General features: G+C 48.8%; 3 protein-coding genes across 3 annotated transcripts in view; 1 reads left to right on the top strand and 2 right to left on the bottom strand.

Annotated features, from left to right (window-relative positions):
- The first annotated feature begins 11,335 nt into the window (after positions 1-11,335).
- On the top strand, positions 11,336-14,727 carry LOC114790357 (phosphatidylcholine:ceramide cholinephosphotransferase 2-like). Its single transcript, XM_028980354.1, has 6 exons — positions 11,336-11,400; positions 13,185-13,742; positions 13,824-13,941; positions 14,016-14,169; positions 14,250-14,425; positions 14,495-14,727. Exons 2-6 carry the CDS (start codon positions 13,231-13,233, stop codon positions 14,684-14,686), a joined length of 1,152 nt encoding a protein of 383 aa, XP_028836187.1. The 5' UTR covers positions 11,336-11,400; positions 13,185-13,230; the 3' UTR covers positions 14,687-14,727.
- Positions 14,728-15,153: 426 nt separating this feature from the next.
- On the bottom strand, positions 15,154-21,189 carry cfi (complement factor I). Its single transcript, XM_028980080.1, has 13 exons — positions 21,073-21,189; positions 19,021-19,423; positions 18,590-18,746; positions 18,318-18,508; positions 18,128-18,238; positions 17,899-18,021; positions 17,795-17,821; positions 17,554-17,583; positions 17,347-17,474; positions 17,172-17,275; positions 15,722-16,002; positions 15,546-15,647; positions 15,154-15,463 (listed from the first exon to the last, which is right to left on the bottom strand). Exons 1-13 carry the CDS (start codon positions 21,172-21,174, stop codon positions 15,246-15,248), a joined length of 1,977 nt encoding a protein of 658 aa, XP_028835913.1. The 5' UTR covers positions 21,175-21,189; the 3' UTR covers positions 15,154-15,245.
- A 621-nt stretch (positions 21,190-21,810) lies between these two features.
- ttc39b (tetratricopeptide repeat domain 39B) overlaps positions 21,811-23,202 on the bottom strand; it is a 12,132-nt gene continuing 10,740 nt past the window's right edge. The window contains exon 19 of the mRNA XM_028980199.1: positions 21,811-23,097. Coding sequence (XP_028836032.1) covers positions 23,001-23,097 — 97 coding nt within the window. The 3' untranslated portion in view covers positions 21,811-23,000. The remainder of the gene's footprint in view (positions 23,098-23,202) is intronic.

Raw genomic sequence — 23,202 nt, 5'->3', positions numbered from 1 at the left:
TTTAGATTAGAAAGCAAACTCAGACGGACGTGTCATCGATGAAGTCCTTAGGCAGACATGCTGGGCTGGCGGGAATGGAGGACTGGAGCTGGAGGAGGTGAAGGCTGGAGACGAGGACGTTTGGGGCGTAGGAGAGAAGGTGGAGGTACGAAGTCAAGGCGTGAGGGGAGAGGGAGGGTCCGGTTGAGGGGGGAGGACTCAAGGCCAACATGGTCCATAGGCGTGGCTCAGGCAGCAGAGTGTTAAAATGGGTTTTGGATTCATTGTAAACTGTGGCCAGGGTTCCTTTTACTCCGGTATTTTTGAGGTGTGGGGTAAGGTGGCTTAATTTTAAGAGCAACAACCAGAGTATTTAATAAGATTTAATAAAAATGACCAAATTGAAGTACACAGAAGCAACAGAACATGCAGCAGAAGTTTGTTTATTAACAGATTCCCTACAGACGAGTTAAAAGAAAGTCCCATTACACCACAAGTACACCACTAATGTATTATAACACACTCCATTCACGATACACGGGTAATGATAAATATATGAAGTAGGTTTATCATATTAAAAACCCTGCAGTGGAAGGTGAGGTCAGCTGCATCTGGACCAGGATGCTCCTCACGACCTGAGGAAGGGAGAAGAAACATCCTGTTATGGGCATGGTCGTGCTGAAGGCGATTTGTAGGAATTTCTGGAAATTGGTGAAAACCAGATCTGTGGTTTAAATTACCACCTGAAACCAGGAACAACCTGGACCTGCTCTCTCGTGTCGGAGGTCACCTAGAAATGACCTCAAAATGACAGCCGGTATAATGGTGCAGTGTAGGGGTGTAATGGAGGGATTTGCTCCACCTATAGGTCCATAGATGTGTGCAGCCTTTACTCTTTATATAAATGATATTATTCTAATCGCCCCGCCTTCCATTTACACTGTTCATCTACCTGAATCTGCACCACTGTCTCCATGTTCAGCATTTAGGATCCATGATGAACTCAGAAGACCCATAACTGTACACTCTTGTGGTATTTGACCATGAAAATGGTCTGGGAACCACTTTCATGTCTCTGGAAGTCTACCTTCTCCTGTTCAGACGGTCATGGAAATGACGCTGCTGTCGTAGTAGGCCAGCGAGCGGCGTCTTCGTGATCCAGCTGGGTCGCTGCAGTCCTGAGGAAGGTTAGAAGGCGATAAAGTGAATAAACTCTCTTGCTGGTTAACGACATCGCAAGCGAGTGGCTTATTGGTTAAAAAATCTGCAGACTCACTACTGAGCAGTTGCCATCGTCCAGCAGACACAGGTGGATGTGGCAGTGCAGGAAGATCTGGCTGGAGCCGTCAGTGAAGCTGAACATCTTAAAGGAGAAACGGCTGCTACTGGACACTCCGTTCTGCAGAACTTCCACTGTACCGTCCTCAGGGTTCGGACAGCTGAAGAAGAAGAGCCGTCAAAATCTTACTTACTCACGTACCAGAACTTCACGGAGCTCTGAGCAAATATTATTATAGTCAATGGGACCTCTTACTTGCTACTGATGAGGTCCCAGTAGGTGCTGGAGGTGGAGTCATTATTGGGCGTGGCCCAGCAGGAGTCCAGCACTGTTGCGATTTGTAGGCTGCTGTTCAGCATTGTGTTCACCACCACATAAACCATGGAGTTGGTGGTCAAATTTGCATCTGCAGGAAGTGGTGTGGAGCAGTTTGCGTCCTCACAGGCCATCATCTGGACCGTGTAGGTGCCTTGTCCAGCAGGCAGCTCTTTGGTCAAAATACTGCAGAGCAGAAAATTCTCCAGTCAGCATCACTGCCACTAGATGCAGCTTTAGAGAGTGGTGAAGATCTCCACCGTACCCTTCTTTGACGTGGATCTCATTGGGCAGGGAGATGAGGGAATTGATGGAGTACACACAGGACACCATGAGGTTCAGCAGGCCCCCACGGCTGATGACCGCCAGTGGAGCTGAGCCGGACGAGGCCACGATCGAGTTGTTGTAGAAGACGTGAGAGCCGTTGCTCTGAGGAGCAGCAAGGATGATGAGAGTTGTTTTAAATGCTTTATGGTGGATCTTCTGAAACAATCTGAGTTCAATTAATGTATCTGTTTATTAATATTTTATTACCGTTCCGTACTTTCTCAGCTCGGCTGACTGAAATACCTGATTTTATCAACCACAATTAATGTCATGGACATGGGTACCTACAGGAAACCATCAATAATTTTGACCTTTGTCTACAGGCAGATGGTGGAGATGGTAGCCAGTTGGTGAAAAAATGACAATTAGCATCAAATGGATCCTAAAGCATTGATCTGCTAATGCAACCAAAACTAGTAAAATTATTCACAGCCGAGGTGAACTATGCGGTACGGTGGGGTAAATGGGGACCTGGCCAGCAGGGATTATTTTACCCCAACAAACCAAAGTGGACTAAATAAAAGGATTTAACTTTAATATTTATGTTTAAAAACATAAGTGTGTAATATTTGTTTATATTTGCATATTTGTAACACAATTTGTAATATTGAGGTCAATAGCAGTCGTACAGTCGTTTCATTGCATATCATACGGTGCATGACTGTGTACGTGACAAACTAAATTTGAATAGGGTGGTAGTAGCACACTCGCCTATGAACCAGAAGACCCAGGTTCAAACCCCACTTACTACCATCGTGTCCCTGAGCAAGACACTTAACCCTGTCTCCAGGGGGGGACTGTCCCTGTAACTACTGATTATGAGGGGCCAAATGAAAGACAGCTGGAGATGGAAATATAAAATAAGAAATTGACGGCTGGGATTGCACATGCGAAGATGACATTATTTCCACTGTACCGTGATGGAGGTTCCACATTCTGGGTCCGTGAGCTGGAACTCCATCGAGCCGTTTTGGAGGCTCCCAGTGCAGTTGACATTAGAAAGGTGCAGAGAGGAGATGGAAAAACCTGCTTCAAAGATCTGGCAGGGGGTAAGAGATACAGAACCTGGATCTTCACTGCAGATGACATCTGGGGGAGGAAGAGCAGGAGAGAGAAGAAGAGTCACATCCAGCTTCCTGGGCAGAAGTTACCTGCGCTCTCAGTAGCCAGTAAGGTACCAGTTTAACACTAGCATGCTAACATCAAAGTACAGAACATTGGTAACCCACACAAGGGGCGGGGCATCGGCCCAGCGCGGGGCAATCGAACCCTTCGCACGCGACTAAGTCCAAAATCTGCCCAGAGCTGTTGCATTGGAGGTCTTCAGAAAGCCAGTTAAACTGATCTCGGATCTGTACGTTACCGTAGGTGTCATTGGTGGGCACTTTACACAGGCAGCCATAGACGCCGTTTCGCAGTCCGCAGGTCTCCTCCTCTGTGCAGTTACAGGGATCTACAGAGGGGTGGAAGGACAGGAGAGGAGGAGATGCCGGGTCAAACCCATTACAACAGCCATGTTCTGCACGGTTTTCACTGGTTTGGCTCGGCCTGTTGGTTTATGTCAGTGTGTAACGAAATGACAGTAAAGATCAACTTGAACTTAAACAACAATCCAAAAACCAAAACTACTCACAGAACCTTACATAACTACACAGTTTAAATATGAAATTAAAAGGTTACTTACACATAGAATAATTCGCATATATACACTATATAGCTATAGAAGTATTGGGAAGCCTGCCTGTAAACCTTCTAAATCCCGGTGCACGGTGGTGCTGGAACGGTAAGGGACCCTCCCCCCCGAACTGTTCCCGCAGGGTTGGGAACAGGAAATTGTCTCTGTATACTGAAGCATTGCTTCCATTGGAACGAAGGGGTCGAGCCAGTCAAGAAGCACCAAGTCATGTAGTCAAGTGTAATTTACATTTACATTTACAGCATTTATCAGACGCCCTTATCCAGGGGGACTTACAATCAGTAGTTACAGGGACAGTCTCCCTGGAGCAACTTAGGGTTAAGTGTCTTGCTCAGGGACACAATGGTAGTAAGTGGGATTCGAACCCGGGTCTTCTGGTTCATAGGCGAGTGTGTTACCCACTAGGCTACTACCACCTATTTTAGTAGTGATTTAGTTAAAGTATTTTTACAACAGGTTCTTTTCCCCTTTAATAATATTTTACTCCCTATTTTAGCTTGAATTATCGTTTGGTCTTTTCTACAGCTTGAGGCTGATTTCTGCTCCGCTGTCGGTACCTAAAAGCTGGAGTCTCACCTTCATAACAGATGAACGGCAGAGTTCCACTGCAACCTTCATTGCTCCATTCTCCTGACTGCGTGTACACGGCGCCACAGAGCTTCTGCTGCACTGAGAGTTCTGGTTTGCCCGCAGCCCAGTTGGTGTAGTTGGAGTCGCTGCCGTCCGACCACAGCCAGCTGGACTGCACTTCATGGAGGCCGATCCAGGCCTGGCTGTAACCGCCAGTCACCGCGCCCACCAGCGGCTTCTCGTCCTGCACACCATCAACAGTGGCCAGGTCGGTGTAGTGATCTCTGCAGTACAGCTGGGCGTCGGTCCAGGTCTTGGTCTCATTCACAAAGTAGTACAGATGAGGGTCAGACCAGCAGAGGGAGCAGAACCCTGAGGAGCACAGACACAACCATGCAAAACTTCACTTTGAACACTAAAACACCTAAAATGTCATTGGTCTGGACCAGTCTGGACCATGAAGGTGCATGGTGCAAGAAGAAGAAGAGGAGGGTGAGAAGACATGAACGAGAGCAACTAGTCATTACTCTGGAAGGTCCTCAGGACAATAATGGAGAATAAAAACACTCGTCCACAACAAACACAGACACATCATTGGCAGATGAGCTGAAGATGTTTTACGCTGGATTCCAGACTCGAATGAAAATTACTCACCCGAGAGCAGCAGCAGGAGAAACATGACTTGAGGATCCGGAGACATCAGGACGTTCTGCTAAAAAGAATACAGTTTTTAGAAACAAGTGGAAGAAGCAGAAAAGAGTAAAACTATGATTTGTTTTTAGTTTAGCTTCATCATCGACTGCTGCTGATCTGCAGAAATCCAACATTTTGGATTATAACACTTCTGTGGTGATGAATGGTCTTACCAGCCTCTGTCCTGTGTCTGTAGAATGTTCTGAGTTCCCTCTGAGATGCTGAGATGCTTTTATATTCAGAGGAGGGAATTTAGGAGAACGGGTTTTAGACTTGCAGGTCTACATTGATGACCTTTCTGTCTGACCATTCCATTGATCCCCTGAAGGAAATATGCAGATAAAACCCCAAAAGTATTTTCCAAAAGGAACAGGTTTTAGCTTTACTTTTGAAGAACTTTAGTGACGCAGCTGTTGGGACATCTTATTGCACCACATAGGAGAGGACAGAGATGAGTCCTGTTGTGGTGACTCCAGGATGAGATGTCAGACACATGGTGGACACATGGGCATCTGACAGCAGAAAAAAAGAAAAAGAGTTGATGTGCATTGCAGTGGTAGGATAACCCATGTGAGGATGTGGTCTCACCAAGCAATAAGGATGGTCAGGAGAGTTTTGTCCAGAACTGTCCAGAAAGACCAGGATGTTGCAGATCTTCCAGGGTGTAGTGGCCTCTGTGGAGTGAGCAGGTTTGGGTCCTGAAGGTTGTTCTGGGTAGGGTAGAGTGACATCTGAAGATGTAAAGAGAAACGGCAGGAGACAGAGTGGTCTAATTGGAAATATCTGAGGGATTGGAGGTGGGTTTCTTGGGATGGTTCTAGCTTTTTGAAAGCTGTTGGGATGAGACCGGAAGATGGATGTGATGAAAGGTCATGAGAGATAGACTGAAACATTGTTGAAGGAATTAGATCCAGTGAAGAAGTGAAGAAGAGGTTGAGTTGGATAAAGCGATGAGTTGAAGGATCTCATCTGATGTCAGGACAGAGAAGTGATCCAATGAGAAGGAAGAGGTGGATCACTGGAGTGGGGGGAGTTGGTAGTTTGAGTACAGAAGGAAAGACGCTGTGTAATTTGCGGAGATCTTGGATGCAAATGTCCAATTTGTGCAAAATAATGATCAATTTGGTTAGAACCTTTGATTTTCACCATTTCCTTCCTGGTACTCACAGCTCCCTATAATTGCTACATAGAGCATTTGAGGAGTAGGAGGAGACGTCCTCCTGGGTTTCAATGATAGAGGACAAAAATGGATGAAGAGAGCAAGGAGAAAAAGGAGAATGGTTGTTTGGCAAATTGAAGTCCCAAAGAGGAAGAAGACAAGAGGACTGGAGCATGTCTTAGATACGATTGAAGACTCCAAGAAGGTCCATCCATGGTGGAAGTAATGATAACAGTGTCCGATTCATCAACAAAGAGACCAAGGGGTACAGGAGGACAGTAGACAGCAATCTGTAGATTTACTAGGGAGGACATTTTAACAACTTGGAATTCAAACAAGGAAATATTGAGGTGCAAAACACCACCAGGACATCATGATAGCCTCCATCCCATCTCTCCCAGGTCTCCCAGTAGATGTTCAGAACCTGGTAATGTCTGTAGTCCAAATAAGACTGACCAGTTGGTTGTTGGTTTGGTGGACAGGTGGTGTCTGGGACTGTGATGTTGACGTGACCTGGGGGGTTTAATTCGTTCTTCATGAAGGAAAGCTCTGATTTGGAGTAGGGCTGGTGTATTCTCTGGGAGTGAATGCCAGATTATCCTGAGGCCACATGACCTGCAGATCCGGCTCCATCACACAAAAAATGCCGTCAATGCAGATATACGAGTCTCAAAAACGGTTAATTATTTCACAACCACAGACATGTGAATCAAACCATGAGAGTTCTGCTGCATCTCCATCATGATCTCTGTCACAAAACAGTGTACTTATCAACTTGATACAGTTATCTGAGGATTGACATGTTCCACAAATCCAAATGCTGTCCAACTTTGTGTGGTCCACAGTCACACAAATCTGGAGACCAATCATCCAGAGCAAGAGCATCACAGGAAAATTAATTTACTTTCTTTCAATTACAGTCATTTATCAGCCATTTTTACCCACAGTGCAACTGTGTCTCTGGTAAGATGCTTTAAGCTCCTCCAGGTAAGACTGTCAGCTAAAAGTCATTTTGTGTAATATTGAACATTCCCATAAGATACAAAAACCTTCAGGCACAGCAATTATGAACAAAAGCCCGTGAAGACATCAGGGTGTGGGACCTGAGGAGGTGATGACCTGCCCCCAGGGTCAGCAGAAGCTAATTTCGGAGACGTCAAGGAAGCTACAAAGCGACTGGTTATTACTGCAGTCGTTACCTCGTGCATCACAGCTAATTGGGCTTTTCTTCATAATTGCTGGGCCTGAGGGCTTTTGCATCTTTTGCATCTCTACACGACCCGATGTTTCTTCACATTGGACACTATTTAGCGTTAAATCGCAGTTAAACATATATGAGGAGCAGAAGTGGGCATTTACAGCAACTCCGCCCTTCCCCGGGTAACAAGCACACAGGGACCAGGCAGGTGGTCCATATCAGCCCCATATCTGAACTGTCCACGGCCTGGACGATGGCCCTGTTCTGATTGGCTGGAGTGTGGTTTAACAAGGAACCGAGTCAAATTCAAATTGTATTTGTCACATACAGTCATACACAGTACGATATGCAGTGAGAGTCTGGCTCCTGTTCGTACTCATGACCGTGTCTTAATAATACAAGGACAAAATCATTTTAAACCTTCTACAGCACATTCACAGAATGTTACATCCCTTCACATTTTGAACACATTTTATTTACAGGCATCTAAAGCTGCTGTTTTGTGGACAGTCTGCATTGCATGACGGACAACAAAAGGAATGTATTTTTTGATCATGTGAAAGTAATGTTGTGCACATTTACAGGAAATAATCATTTAGATAATCTATACAGGCGAGTCAGGGACCTGTCAAGGCAACAACAAAAAAAAAGGAATGCCGTCGTTCAACTCACTGACAGGGATTTAATACGAGTAAACAGTCTTTACTCATTTACATTTACAGCATTTACCAGACGCCCTTATCCAGAGCGCCTTACAGTCAGTAGTTACAGGGACAGTCCCCCCCCCTGGGGACACTCAGGGTTAAGTGTCCTGCTCAGGGACATGATGGTAGTAAGTGGGGTTTGAACCTGGGTCTTCTGGTTCATAGGCGAGTGTGTTACCCACTAGGATACTACCACCCTCTTGAATCTTGAATCTTGACTCAAGATTGTCAGTATAATGTTTATTGAAGTAAAGTTTCATACAGACCCCCCATAGTGCAATCATAAAAAATGATATATACATACAGTACGGGCCAAAAGTCTGGACACCTTCTCATCCAACGTGTTTTCTTTATCTTCATGACCATTTACGTTGGTAGATTCTCACTGAAGGCATCAGAACTATGAATGAACACGTGTGTATATATATACACACACACAGTAAACTAGACTGTACTAACTCAAATTAAAACTGGTCAGAAAAGGCACATAATAGGCATGTGGGCGTGGGGGGCGGGACCTGTAGATGCGGTGGTCAACTCAAACGCCACATTTTCTACACAGGGCCGCACCCCGAGAGCGCAGCCTGAACGGCCCTTTTTACACCGTCCTGGGTGACACTGGGTGGCGTGAGTGGAGGTCTGAGCAGCGTTTCTAATGTGTTTTTTTACGATGTTACGTTTAAAAACACTTTGTGAACCTGGTGATTATTTACATTTACAGCATTTATCAGACGCCCTTATCCAGAGCGACTTACAGTCAGTAGTTACAGGGACAGTCCCCCCCTGGAGACACTCAGGGTTAAGTGTCCTGCTCAGGGACACAATGGTAGAAAGTGGGATTCGAACCTGGGTCTTCTGGTTCAAAGGCGAGTGTGTTACCCACTAGGCTACTACCACCCATTATTGTCCCTTTAGGCTTGCCGTAGTGGTTTCCATAGCGAACACCTGCCCTGTCATAGGGAGTCACATATCATTATTATCATTGTTATCATTAATATTGCTACTTATTAGGTTTTGCATGTTCCCGCTGATCACGCAGCCGTAGGCGGGGCCACCACATTCCGCCCGTGACAGTCCTGCAGACAAACAAACCCCACCCACGGGGGGAGGGGCATAGCAAATGCTGGAAAATGTATGTGGGCTTGATCTTTTCATGTTAATACATATTAATACCAACTAGTTTTTCCTTCCTCCATTTGTGGTGCCCTGGCCTTTGTTGCCCTGCACAGACCTAAACACGGTCAGCGGTGGCCTAGCGGTTAAGGAAGCGGCCTCGTAATCAGAAGGTTGCAGGTTTGAATCTTGACCCACCAAGGTGCCACTGAGGTGCCACTGAGTGAAGCACCGTCCCCACACACTGCTCCCCGGGCGCCTGTCATGGTGCCCACTGCTCACTCAGGGTGATGGGTTAAATGCAGAGGACAAATTTCACTGTGTGCACCGTGTGCTGTGGTGCTGTGTATCACAAGTGACAATCACTTCACTTTTACTTTAAACAGGGTAACTGATGGTCACAGTGAGACCAAAGACCAAAACCGACCAAATATGCAACAAAAGCTCATTTTGCTCTTCTGATCCATCATTATAAACTGCAGAAAATATAAAGTACCAAAAGGCAAAATTGGGATGAAAAGTGACTCCAGTTGACTCTGAGTGTATTACAGTACAGTATTGTTGGTGGCATCTGGCCTTCCTTTGGAACACTATAGAGCTGCATCATGGCCATGTGGTTCCTTCTTGGTGGTCAGGCTCACGTCGGTGATGGTCCTGCATATGCCCCCATCTGCGATCTCTGCTGATGTAATGGGAAATGAGGAAACCATCACATACAGCACATCACTGAAGATATTTCTACTGTACAGCAGCATCACCTGCTTCTCCTGCCGAGAAGTTCTGACAACGGATGCGACGGTGCTTCTGTTCAGAGGGTGGTGATGAAGACCGAGTGGATGCCACTTTCTTTAAGCAGGTCCAAGCAATGAAGAAAAGCTGTAAGTGTCCATTTCACACCTTGTGTTCATTTGAAGACTCTCCCATGGGTGTGCAGGACCACGCTGTGCATTCTGTCTTTCATGCACAAAATGGCTTTCTGTTGTTTACATTTACATTCTACAGCATTTGGCAGACGGCCGTATCAGAGCGACTTACAACGTGGTTCCATGTTACCATGGATGAAGAGATCAGTTCTGGTTCACCAGGACCCCCAACTATGAATACAATCTTTTTATTCACTCTGTTCTAGTTTCTATACAGAAGAAGGTTACAAGTTCATCTAAATCTTCTCTAAAGAGGAAGGTCTTGAGCTGCCGTGTGAAGGTGCTCAGTGACTGAGCTGGAAGTTCATTCCACCACCGAGGGGCCAAGACGGAGAAGAGTCTAGATGAGCGTCTTCCTCGTACCTTCAGAGATGGAGGGACCAGGCGAGCAGTACTGGAGGCTCGGAGTATACCAGGTGCAGTGCGAGGTGTAATAAGGGCTGTGAGGTAGGATGGTGCTACTCCATGTTTGGCTTTGTAGGCCAGCATCAGTGTTTTGAACCTGATGCGTGGAGCTACTGGGAGCCGGTGGAGGGAATGACGCTGGAATGACACAATTTCTGCTGCATTAAAATGATTACAAATATATTAAAGCAAATAAACTCCTGATAGTTCAAAAAAAATATTCCTAGTCCTTTTACCGTGTCACACTGTTCAACAATGCCGTCTGATGCCGAGGCATTTGTGACGTCACAACAGCGCCCCCTATTGGCAGAAAGGAAGCGTTTCCTGTTGCTGCATTAATGAATAATCTTGCGTTTCAGTTTTACCTCTTTTACATCTATATTACAATTCTTCATGATCTGATTGATATGTGACTTCTGCAACTGTTCTATGACTTCTGCAACTATAAAAATGACTGAAACATTTCTACTTTTTCTTTTAACATTTATTCCCTGTCATGCTTACATCATACAAAGAGGATAGACGGATGTCATGTCCAAAAAGATGTCATGTCCAAAAAAATCATATTTTCAAAATTACAACAAATCCAGAGAGAAACACGGTGAAACATGTCCTCTGTATTTAACCATCACCCTTGGTGACAGTGGGCACCATGACAGGCGCCCGGGGAGCAGCGTGTGGGGACGGTACCTTCATCAAGGGGCCTCACTGGGATTTGAACTGGCAACCTTCCGATTACGGGGCCGCTTCCTTAACCGCTAGGCCACCGCTGACGTTACTCAACGTGGTTTATTCTGTTAATTTTCCCACAACATGCGTTGAAAACGACATAAAACAGCAACTTCTCGATCCTCACCATCTTCACGGTGAAGAAAAAGCCGCGCCAGCTCGACTTCCGGTGCGGGTTGGGGGGCGGGGTTTAAACCTCCACACCTGCGCAGACCCCGCCCAGCTCCGGCTCCTCCTCCTGCTGACGTCAGCTCAGGCTGCGTCGCCGCGATCCAGCCGACAGACCAGCAGCTCAGCGTGTTCATCTCAGGTGAGAGTCGGCGTGGTCTAATATTCTGTCGTGTTTTCCTCACACACACACACACACACACACACACACACACACACACACACACACTCACTCACACACACATTCACATTCACACACACATTCACACACACTCGGAATCCGGAGACGTCACGTGACCACTGCCATACAGGTGCGGATTCTCTGTTACCGGAGCGTGGAGGTAAAGCAGATACTTGGGTCCAGGTTTCCTGGAGAGAGGCTGCAGAGCTTCTCCAGAAGTGGTCAGGACCTACCACCACTGGTCCAAAGGAAGGAGAACCAGTGCACAAGGGACAGGGAACCTCCACCAGAATCTCCCACCACTGGCCCCCGGAGGGATGGGAGATGCTGTGCTGCTCTGAGTGCGGTGGTGTGGTGGTGTGTGTGGATCGTGTGGAGGATCGGTGTTCTTGTTTGGCTCCGTGAAGTCTATTTTGGGAGCGAGGGAGAGTGGGATGCGGGTCGATGCTTCGCTTCCTCTCCGGAGCACCGACGGCGAGGCCATAAAGCCACATTAGAAGGTGTTTATGAGCCAATAACTGCAGTGTGACTCATTCAGCAGGACATTTCACAGTAGGACAAAGGACTGTGTGTGTGTGTGTATGTAGGTGTGGCCTTCAGGCTGCTGTCGGTGCCATGCAAAAACCCTATTCAAAGATCTAGGCCTGTTTATCCACCCCAATCCAACTTTATTAACAACTAAAACGCTTTCCAAAAACCTGAGTAAAGATGCGGCAAAAATAAACACAATTAAAATTACAAGCGTAAAACAATAAAAGTAATAAGATCAAGAAAGAACATTGCCATAAATCTAAAATGAAGTCAAATAACTAAAAATAGGTATAAAAAAAAAGAGGACCACACGTGCTAAAAGCCAAAGGATAAAAGGAGGTCTTAAGATGAGACTCAGTGGGGGCTGTTCGAACGTGGGGGAGTTCCAGAACTCTCGGGGGTCTCTGGTCACCTCAGAGAATCACCTCAGTTTCGCCCCCGTTGGCGTCAGGGAGCTAGAGGATTTACCTGCCACTCCAGAAACAGTCATCTGCACAGAGATGATATTGTAACGGTCCCAGAATTGAACCCTGGGGGACTCTGCAGAGGGAGAGGTGGAGACCCCCAGCCTCACAGAGCATGACCTCCCCCTTTCAAGTAAAACTATTCCAGAACTGTCTTCCAGGCAGCTTAAAAGAGTTGTGTGGTCCACTGTGTCAAAGTCAAGTCTAGAAGCACTAAAATGGCAGAATCTGTTACTGAAAACCGGTCGTTCAGACTCAGAGCTGCGAAAAGCTTTATAGTCTGATTGGAAGATATCAAAAATTGATTGAGCTTCTAAAAAGGACTGTAGCTGCTCTAGAACAGATTTGTCCCCAAATCTTCACCATTGGTGGAAGCTTGGCGTAAGTAGGCCTGTAGTCTGCAACCTCTGGAGCGTCCGTTTTTTTTCCAATAAAGGTTCAATTACAGCCTCCTTGCCAAACAGAGGCACCACACCGGTGGAAAGGTTACTGTAGGGCCTATGGTGTCCACGTCTCCTTAAAAAGGTGGACAGGGTCAGTTGGACAGGATGAATGTTTAGATCTTTAGGTGTGACGGCACACTTCAGTCCATCAGATAACACACACCGACACTTGTTTGAGTTTGACTTGTTCCTCAGCTTATTTTGCTCCTGAGACACGCCTATAAGTGACTGTATAATCTTCTGTGTTGCCTTGACTCCGCCCACAAGATGGTGGCACGGCACTAACGTTCCTGCCGTTTCTTTACAGGTCAGACTGGAGTCCAAGCGTCCAAACGTCTACAGTGTGTGAGTGTATGGCAGCACCTGACTTTGTAGAGGAGGGGGAGGGGCATAATGTGGGCGGTGGCCATGTTGAAGTTACCGTAGAAACGAGCCCCCAGCCTCAGCCCGGCCAGGAGAGGACACACCCTGAAATGACTGGCTCAGACAGTGACGGTAACCGTAGTAACAACAGGTGTAACCCGGGGAAACCGTACCGGTTGGCCCGCACGCTGAGGGCGGGGCTCCTGCAGCGCAACCAGGACTACATCTGCATCGCCATGTCGCGGCCTCGCATCGACCCGCTGCCGCGGGAGTGGTGGAAGACGGGCGTGGCCTTCACGTACGCCTGCTGCAGCCTGGTGGTCACCACGGTGATGATCACGGTGGTGCACGAGCGCGTGCCGGAGCAGAGCCACGCCCCCCCGCTGCCCGACAAGGTCTTCGACCACGTGGGCCGCGTGCCGTGGGCGTTCACCGTCACCGAGGTCAGCGGCGTGGTCCTGGTCTCCGTCCTCTTCGTCCAGTGGCTGGTCCTCAAGTACAAGTGAGATGGATGTAGATACACACACAGGCACGGAGAGCCGCACGGACAGACGTGAACAGCCGCTCTGCGTGTGTGTTTCAGGGCGATAGTTGCGCGCCGCTTCTTCTTCCTGCAGGGGACGCTGTATCTGTACCGCATCGTCACCATGTACGTCACCACGCTGCCAGCGCCGGGGGAACACATGACGTGTGCTGCCAAGGTGAGTTCACGCACTAACGCAACGGTCCTTCGTGGAACAGTAGATTTGACCTTTAACCTTTACGTTCCGGTCAGCTGTACGGTGACACCGAGGGGATGGCGCGACGCGTCGCCACGCTGCTGTCCGGCGGGGGTCTGTCCATCACCGGCTCCCACGTCCTGTGTGGCGACTACCTCTTCAGCGGTCACACGGTCATGCTGACCCTCACCTTCCTCTTCATCAGAGAGTGTGAGTGGGCGTGGCCAGCGCCGGTCATGGCGGGGGTGTCGGTGGAGTCGCGGTTCTGAAGGTATCGTTCCCCCCTGCAGATTCTCCACGGTCAGCGTGGGGCTGGTGGTTCTATCACATGACCTGCTGGTTGCTAAGCGTTGTGGGCGTGGTCTGCATCCTGCTGGCTCACGAGCACTACAGCGTAGACGTCGTGGTGGCGTACTTCGTTACTTCCAGAATCTTCTACTGGTATCACACCATGGCCAACAATCAGGTGCACGTGCGCTCACACACACACACACACACACACACATTAATACGTACGCTGGGTTCTGTTGCACAGGCCCTCAGGTCCTCCCCTCAGAACTACCTCAGCCGGATCTGGTGGAACCCCGCCTTCAACTTCCTGGAGCGGAACGTGCGCGCCGCGGTTCCGCCCACGTTCTCCTGGCCGGTTCCCCTGCCCACGGCCTGGCTGCGGAACCAGTGCAGGAAGTACTCCGCGGTGCGGGACGCCCAGGAGGAGCGGGAGTAGCGCCACGCCACGCCACACCCCTGGGTGTGGGTCCACCCCTGATTATTCTGACTGATTAAACAGGTGGGCGGAGCCAAAGGCCGCATCTGATTCTTCATGTTACTGCTGTTATTTTTATCACGTTGAATGTAATTTAGGAAATTAATAAAGATTTATTTTTCTATCAAACGGCATCATTTTAATAATAATATTCTCATGTCGTGGGCATTAATGTTCAAAACTGTGTATTTAAAAAAACGAGCTTATCCGCGAACCTGGTAAAGATGTGGAAGTAAACAAGCCACGCCCAGATTTGAAACCAGCCAATGGTCACACTTTCAGCAGGAAGAGACATCATCTGAGGTCCCACGTGACCCTGGGAGATCCGTAACACCAGGTGGCCACCAGCATGAACATCACTACCCATGAAGAACACGGCTCTTATAAATCTGACTTTAATGACGCGCGGAGCAGGACACATTGGACGCACTGGGTGGTTATTATTTGGTTATTATTAGCTGGTACATCATGGACAATGTTGGGGGGGCGTGGTACTTCTCCACAAGCCCCAGCAGGCTGGTCACAGGTTGTACTTGGTGACGGCGTTCCAGGAGGTGATCCTGCGAATCCACTCGAAGTAGTGCGCCACCTTGGTGTAGACGCCGGGAAAGCCCTTCACCCCGCACTTCTCGCCCCAGCTCACGATGCCCCAGACGTAGGAGACGCCGCCCACGTCCCTGCACACCAGCGGGCCGCCGGAGTCGCCCTGGCAGGAGTCCACCTCCCCGTCCAGGTCACCTGGGGTTACAACGGACGGGAACATGTCAGGTGGCGGCGGCGTCCAGAAAGCCACCCTGTCCCCACGGAGTCCGTCCCTTACCAGCACACATCATTCCGGCGTGATAGCGCGACTTGTAGAAGTTCTCGCAGTTGTCGATGAGCGTGACGTTGGCCCACAGCAGCTCGTTGGCCATGTCACCCACTGCGTTGAGTTGGACAGAAGCGAAATGAGGACATGGCGTCTCAGTACAGAGCGCGACACACGCTAACAGTTACCCTTGTTGCGTCCCCAGCCAGAGATGGTGCAGGTGTCCCCAGGCTGGAACTGCAGGGGTGACCAGGGCACGCACACGGCGCTGATGGCCGGGTTGGGCAGCAGGCACTCGGACACGCCCCCCAGGTTCTGGAGCTGGATGAGCGCGATGTCGTTCCGGTAGGTGACGGCATCGTACTCGTGGTGGATGAAGATGTTCTTCACGAAGCTGATGTCCGTCGTGCTCTGGCGCGAGCGCTTCTGCCAGAGAGAGAACTTGACCCGGAACGCCTCGGGTTTTGGCCTGTGGGTGACAGCAGTGGGCGGGGCCAAATTCAAAATGGAAGCTCGTTGCAGTCAGAGTGAAACTGACTATTTGCTTGGTGATTGAATCGTGTTGAATGAGCTGGAGAAGATCTGTCATCATCTGTCATGTGAATGATTAATGGTATTAATGGGTGGAAGTAGCCAGAAGACCCGGGTTCAAATCCCTCTTACTACCATTGTGTCCCTGAGCAGGACACTTAACCCTGAGTGTCTCCAGGGGGGGACTGTCCCTGTCACTACTGACTGTAAGTCGCTCTGGATAAGGGCGTCTGGTAAATGCGGTAAATGTTAATGTATTATTCTTATGAATGGCCTTAAAACTAAGTGGAACAAAAGGGGACCAAAAGGAGATGTTTCTCCTTTACATCCCAGGTGGCTTTTTTGTGTCCACACAAGGACCAGAAGAAGCCTTATGAGGACATTGTGTAAACAAGAAACAGTTTGAAAGAAAATTCTCATCAGGTTCCAAATGTCCCGCCTCCCCCGCTGGCTCCTCCCACCCAACCAGCCGTGTTGAAAATGCAATCGTACGACGTGTCGTATGACTGTAGTATTACATAACACATTCTCCAACGCAACCTCACGTCACAAGTGAAGGACCTTGCTGGCTCGCACAAGCAGAAGAGTTTTCTCCACACGGTCCATGTCGGCACATGTTCAGTACGCTTTCGTTTAATGGCCGTAAGAAGTGATTCATGTCGGAGGAAGGTGCGGAGGTCTCCCGACAAGAACTTCCTGTTGTGCGAGAAACCTTCGCAGCACGCTCTACGTAACGTGAACTAAACAGCGGTAAACAGTGCGGTTCAGAAATGGCTCACCCTTCAACGTTTCTGGTATTTTGTAGCTGAACTATGTCCTTCTGGGGCATTTTTAGGAGGACTTAGATGATTACAGTTGGAATATTGGAAACTATGTCCAGTTGACCGTGTTGAATGGGGTGAAGAGTGGCGGGACGAGGAATGACCGAACGAGTAGGAATGTTCTGCTTCCGGTTCGTTCTACTGCGCTGAGAGGTGGAACACACCAATGGCCTGAGATCTGATGTTCAAGATTTTCATTTAGTGGAAATTTGTCTACAATTATTCTTGAGGGATGAATTTAATGTCCCAGCGATGAGATCTTCTAGTGGGAGGTGCCGACCTTTACCTGACACAGTGGGCGGCGGTCAGCACCCAGCAGCCCCCGAGGTACGCCCCCCCACAGCTTATCACGCCGTCCTCCTGGACGGCCACCTGCCACTGGATCTGCGTCTGAGGAGGGCACAGGTGAAAGGTCGCGGAACCCCAGGCCGCGAGGCGGTGCTCCACGTGCCCTCGCTTACCCGTTCGGCTACAGCCCCGCCCACTACTCGCTTGGTCCTGGTTCGGTGTTTGTCCTCGGGGGGGACGTAGGTGGTGTTGGGAATTCCACAGTCAAGCTGTTCCAGCCAATCGCGGGTCACTTTGATCTCTGGGGGAAAACGACAGCAGAACGTGGAACCGGAGCGCCGCTTTGTTTGTTTGTTTGTTTGTTTGTTTGTTTGTTTCACCTTTTTTAGGGTCTGACAGGATTTCTGGTTCTGGGGGAGAAGTCAACAAATGACACAAAAGGTGAGTAACACACACACACACACTAACGCACACACACGCTCATACACTCTCACACACTCCCACACACACACTCACTCACACACTAACGCACACACACCCTCCCACACACACACACACTCCCACACACACACACTAACGCACACACACACACACACACACGTTGAGAAACACACATCTTACTTTGCTGGGATCCAGGTGCAGCTTTTTCTAAAGAGAAAAAATGGCCGTGTGTGTTTGTGGGAACATGAAGGTTTTTTCTTTTTTTAAAAGAAGGCGGGACTAACCCACGACACCGGCACCCCCGGCGACCTCGTCGTCCCCGCCCAGACAGTCCACGATGCCGTCGCCCACCGCGTGTTGCGGGACACACACGCCAGACTGACACCAGAAGCCCTTGTTCCGGCACTCTGGAAACACACACAGCACCCACCACCACCGACCAGCCAAGCCAGTACAGGGTCAGCTGGACCCCGGGAGCGCTGGAGAAGCTTCTAGAAGGTGGTGAAAACTCACTTTTACAGCACATCTCATCGCTGCCGTCCCCACAGTGGTCCTTCCCATCGCAGGTGTGTTCCATCTTCACACACCTCCCGTTCACACACTGGAACTCGCACAGCCCGGCTTCTGCAACGCCCGTCTCCGGCTTAGCATGTGGGTTCCAGTGTTTATTGCATAGTGTGTGTGTGTGTGTGTGTGTGTGTACCTCTTATGCTTGAGTGACATCTGGCCATGGCGATTTTTGTATGGGGGTTCACCTGCGCCAGTCGGAAGATTTTACACTCGGCCAGGCTGAGCTCGGAACCCGTACACTTCACGCTCACACACTCCGTGGGCCAATCAGCTGCCTCCGCCCTCACACTGGAGAAAATGGCCTTGGCCGCGCTTACTGCTCCTCTGGAGGCGGGGCCAAAGAAAGGGGGTGGGTCAGTGGGTGCGGACGAGGGTGTATTTCCTCGACTCCATGGCCATGCCTACCTGGCCACGCCCTCTTCCCTCCTGGTGACGTCCTGGCACGCGACGTTGGCAGCAGCGAGGTCCCAGCCATCGGCAGACACCAGAACCCTCCTGCCGGGCCACGAGAGCTCCAGCACACGGTGGCGGCTTTTTACACTGGTTTTAAACACACCGTCAGCTTCCACACACACACACACACACACACACACACACACACACACACACACTGTCAGAAACCACCAGGAGGCAATGCTGCATTTACACAAAAAATATCGATCCATCACACACAACAATGACTAGTTCTGGTTCGTGATCAGAGATGATCTGTGGATCTGTTAGATTTATCTGCTGTGAGCGAATGGTTCATCTCCAGCATCCAGCTGGTGGTGTGACGGTGCAACTTTATGGAATAAGGTGGAACTAGTGATGATGTCCTGCTCTCAGCCGCTCACCGCTGCACTTGTCCCCGAAGTGCGAGAAGACGTTCTTCTGCAGGCGGCAGGCCGCCGCCATGGTCTGGCAGAAGGAGAAGTACTTCCTGCCGTCCAGGCCGCAGGCGCTCTGTCCCACGCGGGGACACAGGTACGGCATCTTACAGTCACACTTGCCCTCCATGCAGCGCATCCACGGCGGGCAGAAGACCTTCGCACACGACCGGTGGGTGTAGCTCTCCCTGACACACGTCTCCGGGCCCAGGAAGTCGTCGGTGGCGACGGCCCTCGTAACCGGGGACGGCGAGGTGGCAGCTGAAGTCTGACTGGGGGCCGTGGTGGGCGTGGTGGGCGTGGTGGGCGTGGCAGATGTGGTTGCTACATTTTTGACCTTCTGCTCTTCGTCACTTCCAACTGAGAGACTCTGTAGTTTCATAAAAAGAGTTACGATTTCTCACACACACACACACACACACACACACACACACACATTGTGTAAGTTTGAAATTTGAAGATTTTTGTGATCTTTTAAAATTGAAATGATTTTTGTTTCATTTTTTTGTAGCTCAAAACATGCATCACCAATGTCACTGTCATGAGACCTCCGACCCAGAAGGGGGCAGCGTGGCCCCGGCGACCGGATAGGACAGATCAAATCAAAATGAAGTGAAGTGATTGTCACTTGTGATAGACAGCAGCACAGCACACAGTGAAACGTGTCCTCTGCATTTAACCCATCACCTTTAGTGAGGTTGGTAGTAGCCTAGCGGGTAACATACTCGCCTATGAACCAGAAGACCCAGGTTCAAACCCCACTTACTACCATTGTGTCCCTGAGCAAGACACTTAACCCTGAGTGTCTCCAGGGGGGACTGTCCCTGTAACTACTGATTGTAAGTTGCTCTGGATAAGGGCGTCTGGTAAATGCTGTAAATGTGAATGTAAATGAAAGAAAGTAGGTTCTCTTACACGTACACATTTCTACTCGTTTCATTTTTTACTGTCACTGTGGGGACATTGAGTCTCCACAAAGTTACACACACACACAGCCCTGCAGTCCTTTTGAAGGATGACTGTGGGCTTCTGCACTGAAAGACCAACTCATGTACTTCTTTCATCATCCGGCTCTTGCAACACTCCTTACACAGGACTCATCAATGTTTATCTTATCGATGCATGGACTATGAAGCATCCTGAATGTCAAAACAGCTATTCTGAGGGCTGCTGGTAGCAACTAGCGAGAACTAATATTTCAACAGAGCCACACACAGTGAAAGTGACTGTCACTGCACTCTCCATTTAAGCGTCACCCTTGGTGAGCAGTGGGCAGCCATGACAGGAGCCCTGGGAGCAACGTGTGGGGACGGTACATTTACATTTAAGGCATTTGGCCGACGCCCTGATCCAGAGCTACTTACAACGTGCTTCCATGTCACCATGGATGAAGTGGTCAGTTCTGGTTCACCAGGATCCCCAACTATGAATACAATCTTTTTATTCACTCTGTTCGAGTTTCTATACAGAAGAAGGTCACAAGTTCATCTAAATCTTCTCTAAAGAGGAAGGTCTTGAACTGCCGTGTGAAGGTGCTCAGTGACTGAGCTGGAAGTTCATTCCACCACCGAGGGGCCAAGACGGAGAAGAGTCTAGATGAGCGTCTTCCTCGTACCTTCAGAGATGGAGGGACCAGGCGAGCAGTACTGGAGGCTCGGAGTATACCAGGTGCAGTGCAGGGTGTAATAAGGGCTGTGAGGTAGGATGGTGCTACTCCATGTCTGGCTTTGTAAGCCAGCATCAGTATTTTGAACCTGATGCGTGCAGCTACTGGGAGCCGGTGGAGGAACGTAGCAGAAGGGCGGTGTGGAGAACTTGGGAAGGTTGAAGATCAGTCGTGCTGCTGCACTATATACATTGCTACACATTGTGGACAAGTGGGGACCTTTTTCTGGTCCCCACCAGTAAAACCAGTAAACAAAACTGCAATACACAGACCTGGGTTCCTGGGGTTACGTTTAGGTGTTGGTCAGGTTCAGGATTGGAAAAGTCCTTACAAGTAAAGTGAAATGAACTTACCGCGTGTGTAATGTGCAGCAGCAGGACCAGCAGTAGAAGTCCCTTCATTAGCTCCATGTCTCTCTGAGGCACCAACACACACTGCCAAAGAAACGCCCACATACACACACACACACACTGACCATTGCAATGGTTAGCCAATCACACACACACACACACACACAAACCGCAGGCTGTGTGTGTATGTGTGTGTGTGTATGTGTGTATGTGTATCAGAAGCAGGGGTAGGGGGAGCTAATGTAAACATTAAAAAAATGGGCCTTTCCCATAACTGCTTGAACTCTGTTTGCACATTTGTGTGTGTGTGTGTGTGTGTGTGTGTGGTGGAAAACCACAGATGTGTCTTCATCTCTGCAGAACAAAGGTCAAGCAGCTGCGGACACATTGCTGATGAACTGCATGAATCTTCTCCCCATATCTGCTCCATCTGCAGCACTACATGACCACGATTGTGAAACAAAGATCAATAACCAATAACAGCGGGACAGTCAGGCTGTGAACTGGGTCTGCAGTATCTGAAGTGGCATCTGGTGGACGGTGAAGAAGGTGCAGTGGAGAGGAAGCTCTCCAGTCACTCCAGGAGCAATACCCGCCTGTCAGATCTAGAACCCTGTATACATTTCAAAAACCCAGAAAAACTAAACAGGAGGAATGATGTGTCCTCCATTCTCATGTGTGTCTGTGTCTCAATCAAATTTCAATTCACAAAATAAAAAGACAAAATACAGAAGAAAAAGGTGGGATGACTACTGGGACAGGGGTGTCCATTTATTTCCTCTACAGATCGTACACACACACACACACACACACCTCCTTTAAAATATAAGTGTGATACAGAGGTGACAGGCACTGAGTACAGCATGAATAAATCAGGGAAAACACACACACACACACACACGAGACTAATAGCACATGTAAACACAGACAAAGATTCGGCAAACAGACAGTTGACAGAACAGACAGGCCTTTGGAACTTAGGAACACACACACATACACACACACACACACACACCTAGATAATCTCATTCTGACATCTGTGCTGTTCTTCTCCCTGTGCATCATGTTTAATAAGCTTTAATAAGTACCTGTATTACACTGTGTGTGTCGAGTGTGTCTACATCAGGACTCCGCCCGTCTATATGAAAGCATTTTAATAACATGCTGCTGTTCCTCCACGCCGTGGTCCAGTCAGAAGAAGCGTTCTGCTCTGACACAGCGACAGTGGAAACTGGGCCAATAAGGAAGGACGAGACTGAAGTCTCGTACGCCCGCGTACGTCAGTCCTGCCGCGGCAGCCAGTGTGTGTGTAAATACCCTGGTCATTTCTATCGAATGCTGGTTGGCAGTTCTGTCCTTTTCAACACACACTTTCTGAGTGTGCAGACACTCACACACTGTAGCCTGTAGTTATAATGGTCGCTTATGTTTATTGTTTACATTATTGCTGTATTTCCCAGATTGCTCAAACGCGTAAAGGCAGGAGATCAGAGCGACGTCAGCGTCATCGAACAAAAAGAACCACAACAACGTCAATTAACATCTTAAAATGGTTCTAACACAATAAGAGCAACAGTGAAAAGACACGCAAACAATTTTTGGTCTTAAAAAACTGGTCTTACATTCAACAAAGAATGTGTGGGGTGCTCATCTCTAATGGTGTTGGTGTGTGTGGGTCTGTATAAATGCAATTTGGGTCAGGTTAAGACCTCCGTGTGTGTGTGTGTGTGTGTGTGTGTGTGTGCTCGTAAATGACACATGGCTGCTATTTCTTTGGTTATGACGGTAATGTTTCCATACAGCAAATACACACAGAAAACGGACAGCACTGAATCGGTTCGAGCAACACCAGCGTCGATGATCGCACTGCAGGGTGCTGATTGGCAGTCACGGAATGAGGGCGGGTTCAGGGGTGACGAGTGTAGCCGTGGTTACGGTGTGCTGACAGGTGATGTCTTCAGGCTGCTAAGCGCAGCGTGAATACGGAAGTGCAGCCTCGACTCCATAGAGTAATCCTTATAATTCAACCTGTAGATGCAGACAGGCGTACAGCGGTTTAAAAAAGGCATAAAACATTCACACAAACACTGTTAACACTAAGATGATGCTAACAAAACAAAACAAAAGCTCTGA

The sequence above is a fragment of the Denticeps clupeoides genome, chromosome 1 (genome assembly GCF_900700375.1).
Source record: "Denticeps clupeoides chromosome 1, fDenClu1.1, whole genome shotgun sequence".
Classification (NCBI taxonomy): domain Eukaryota; kingdom Metazoa; phylum Chordata; class Actinopteri; order Clupeiformes; family Denticipitidae; genus Denticeps; species Denticeps clupeoides.
The sequence above is the reverse complement of the archived record's forward strand: the minus strand, read 5'-3'. Positions and strand labels throughout refer to the sequence as shown.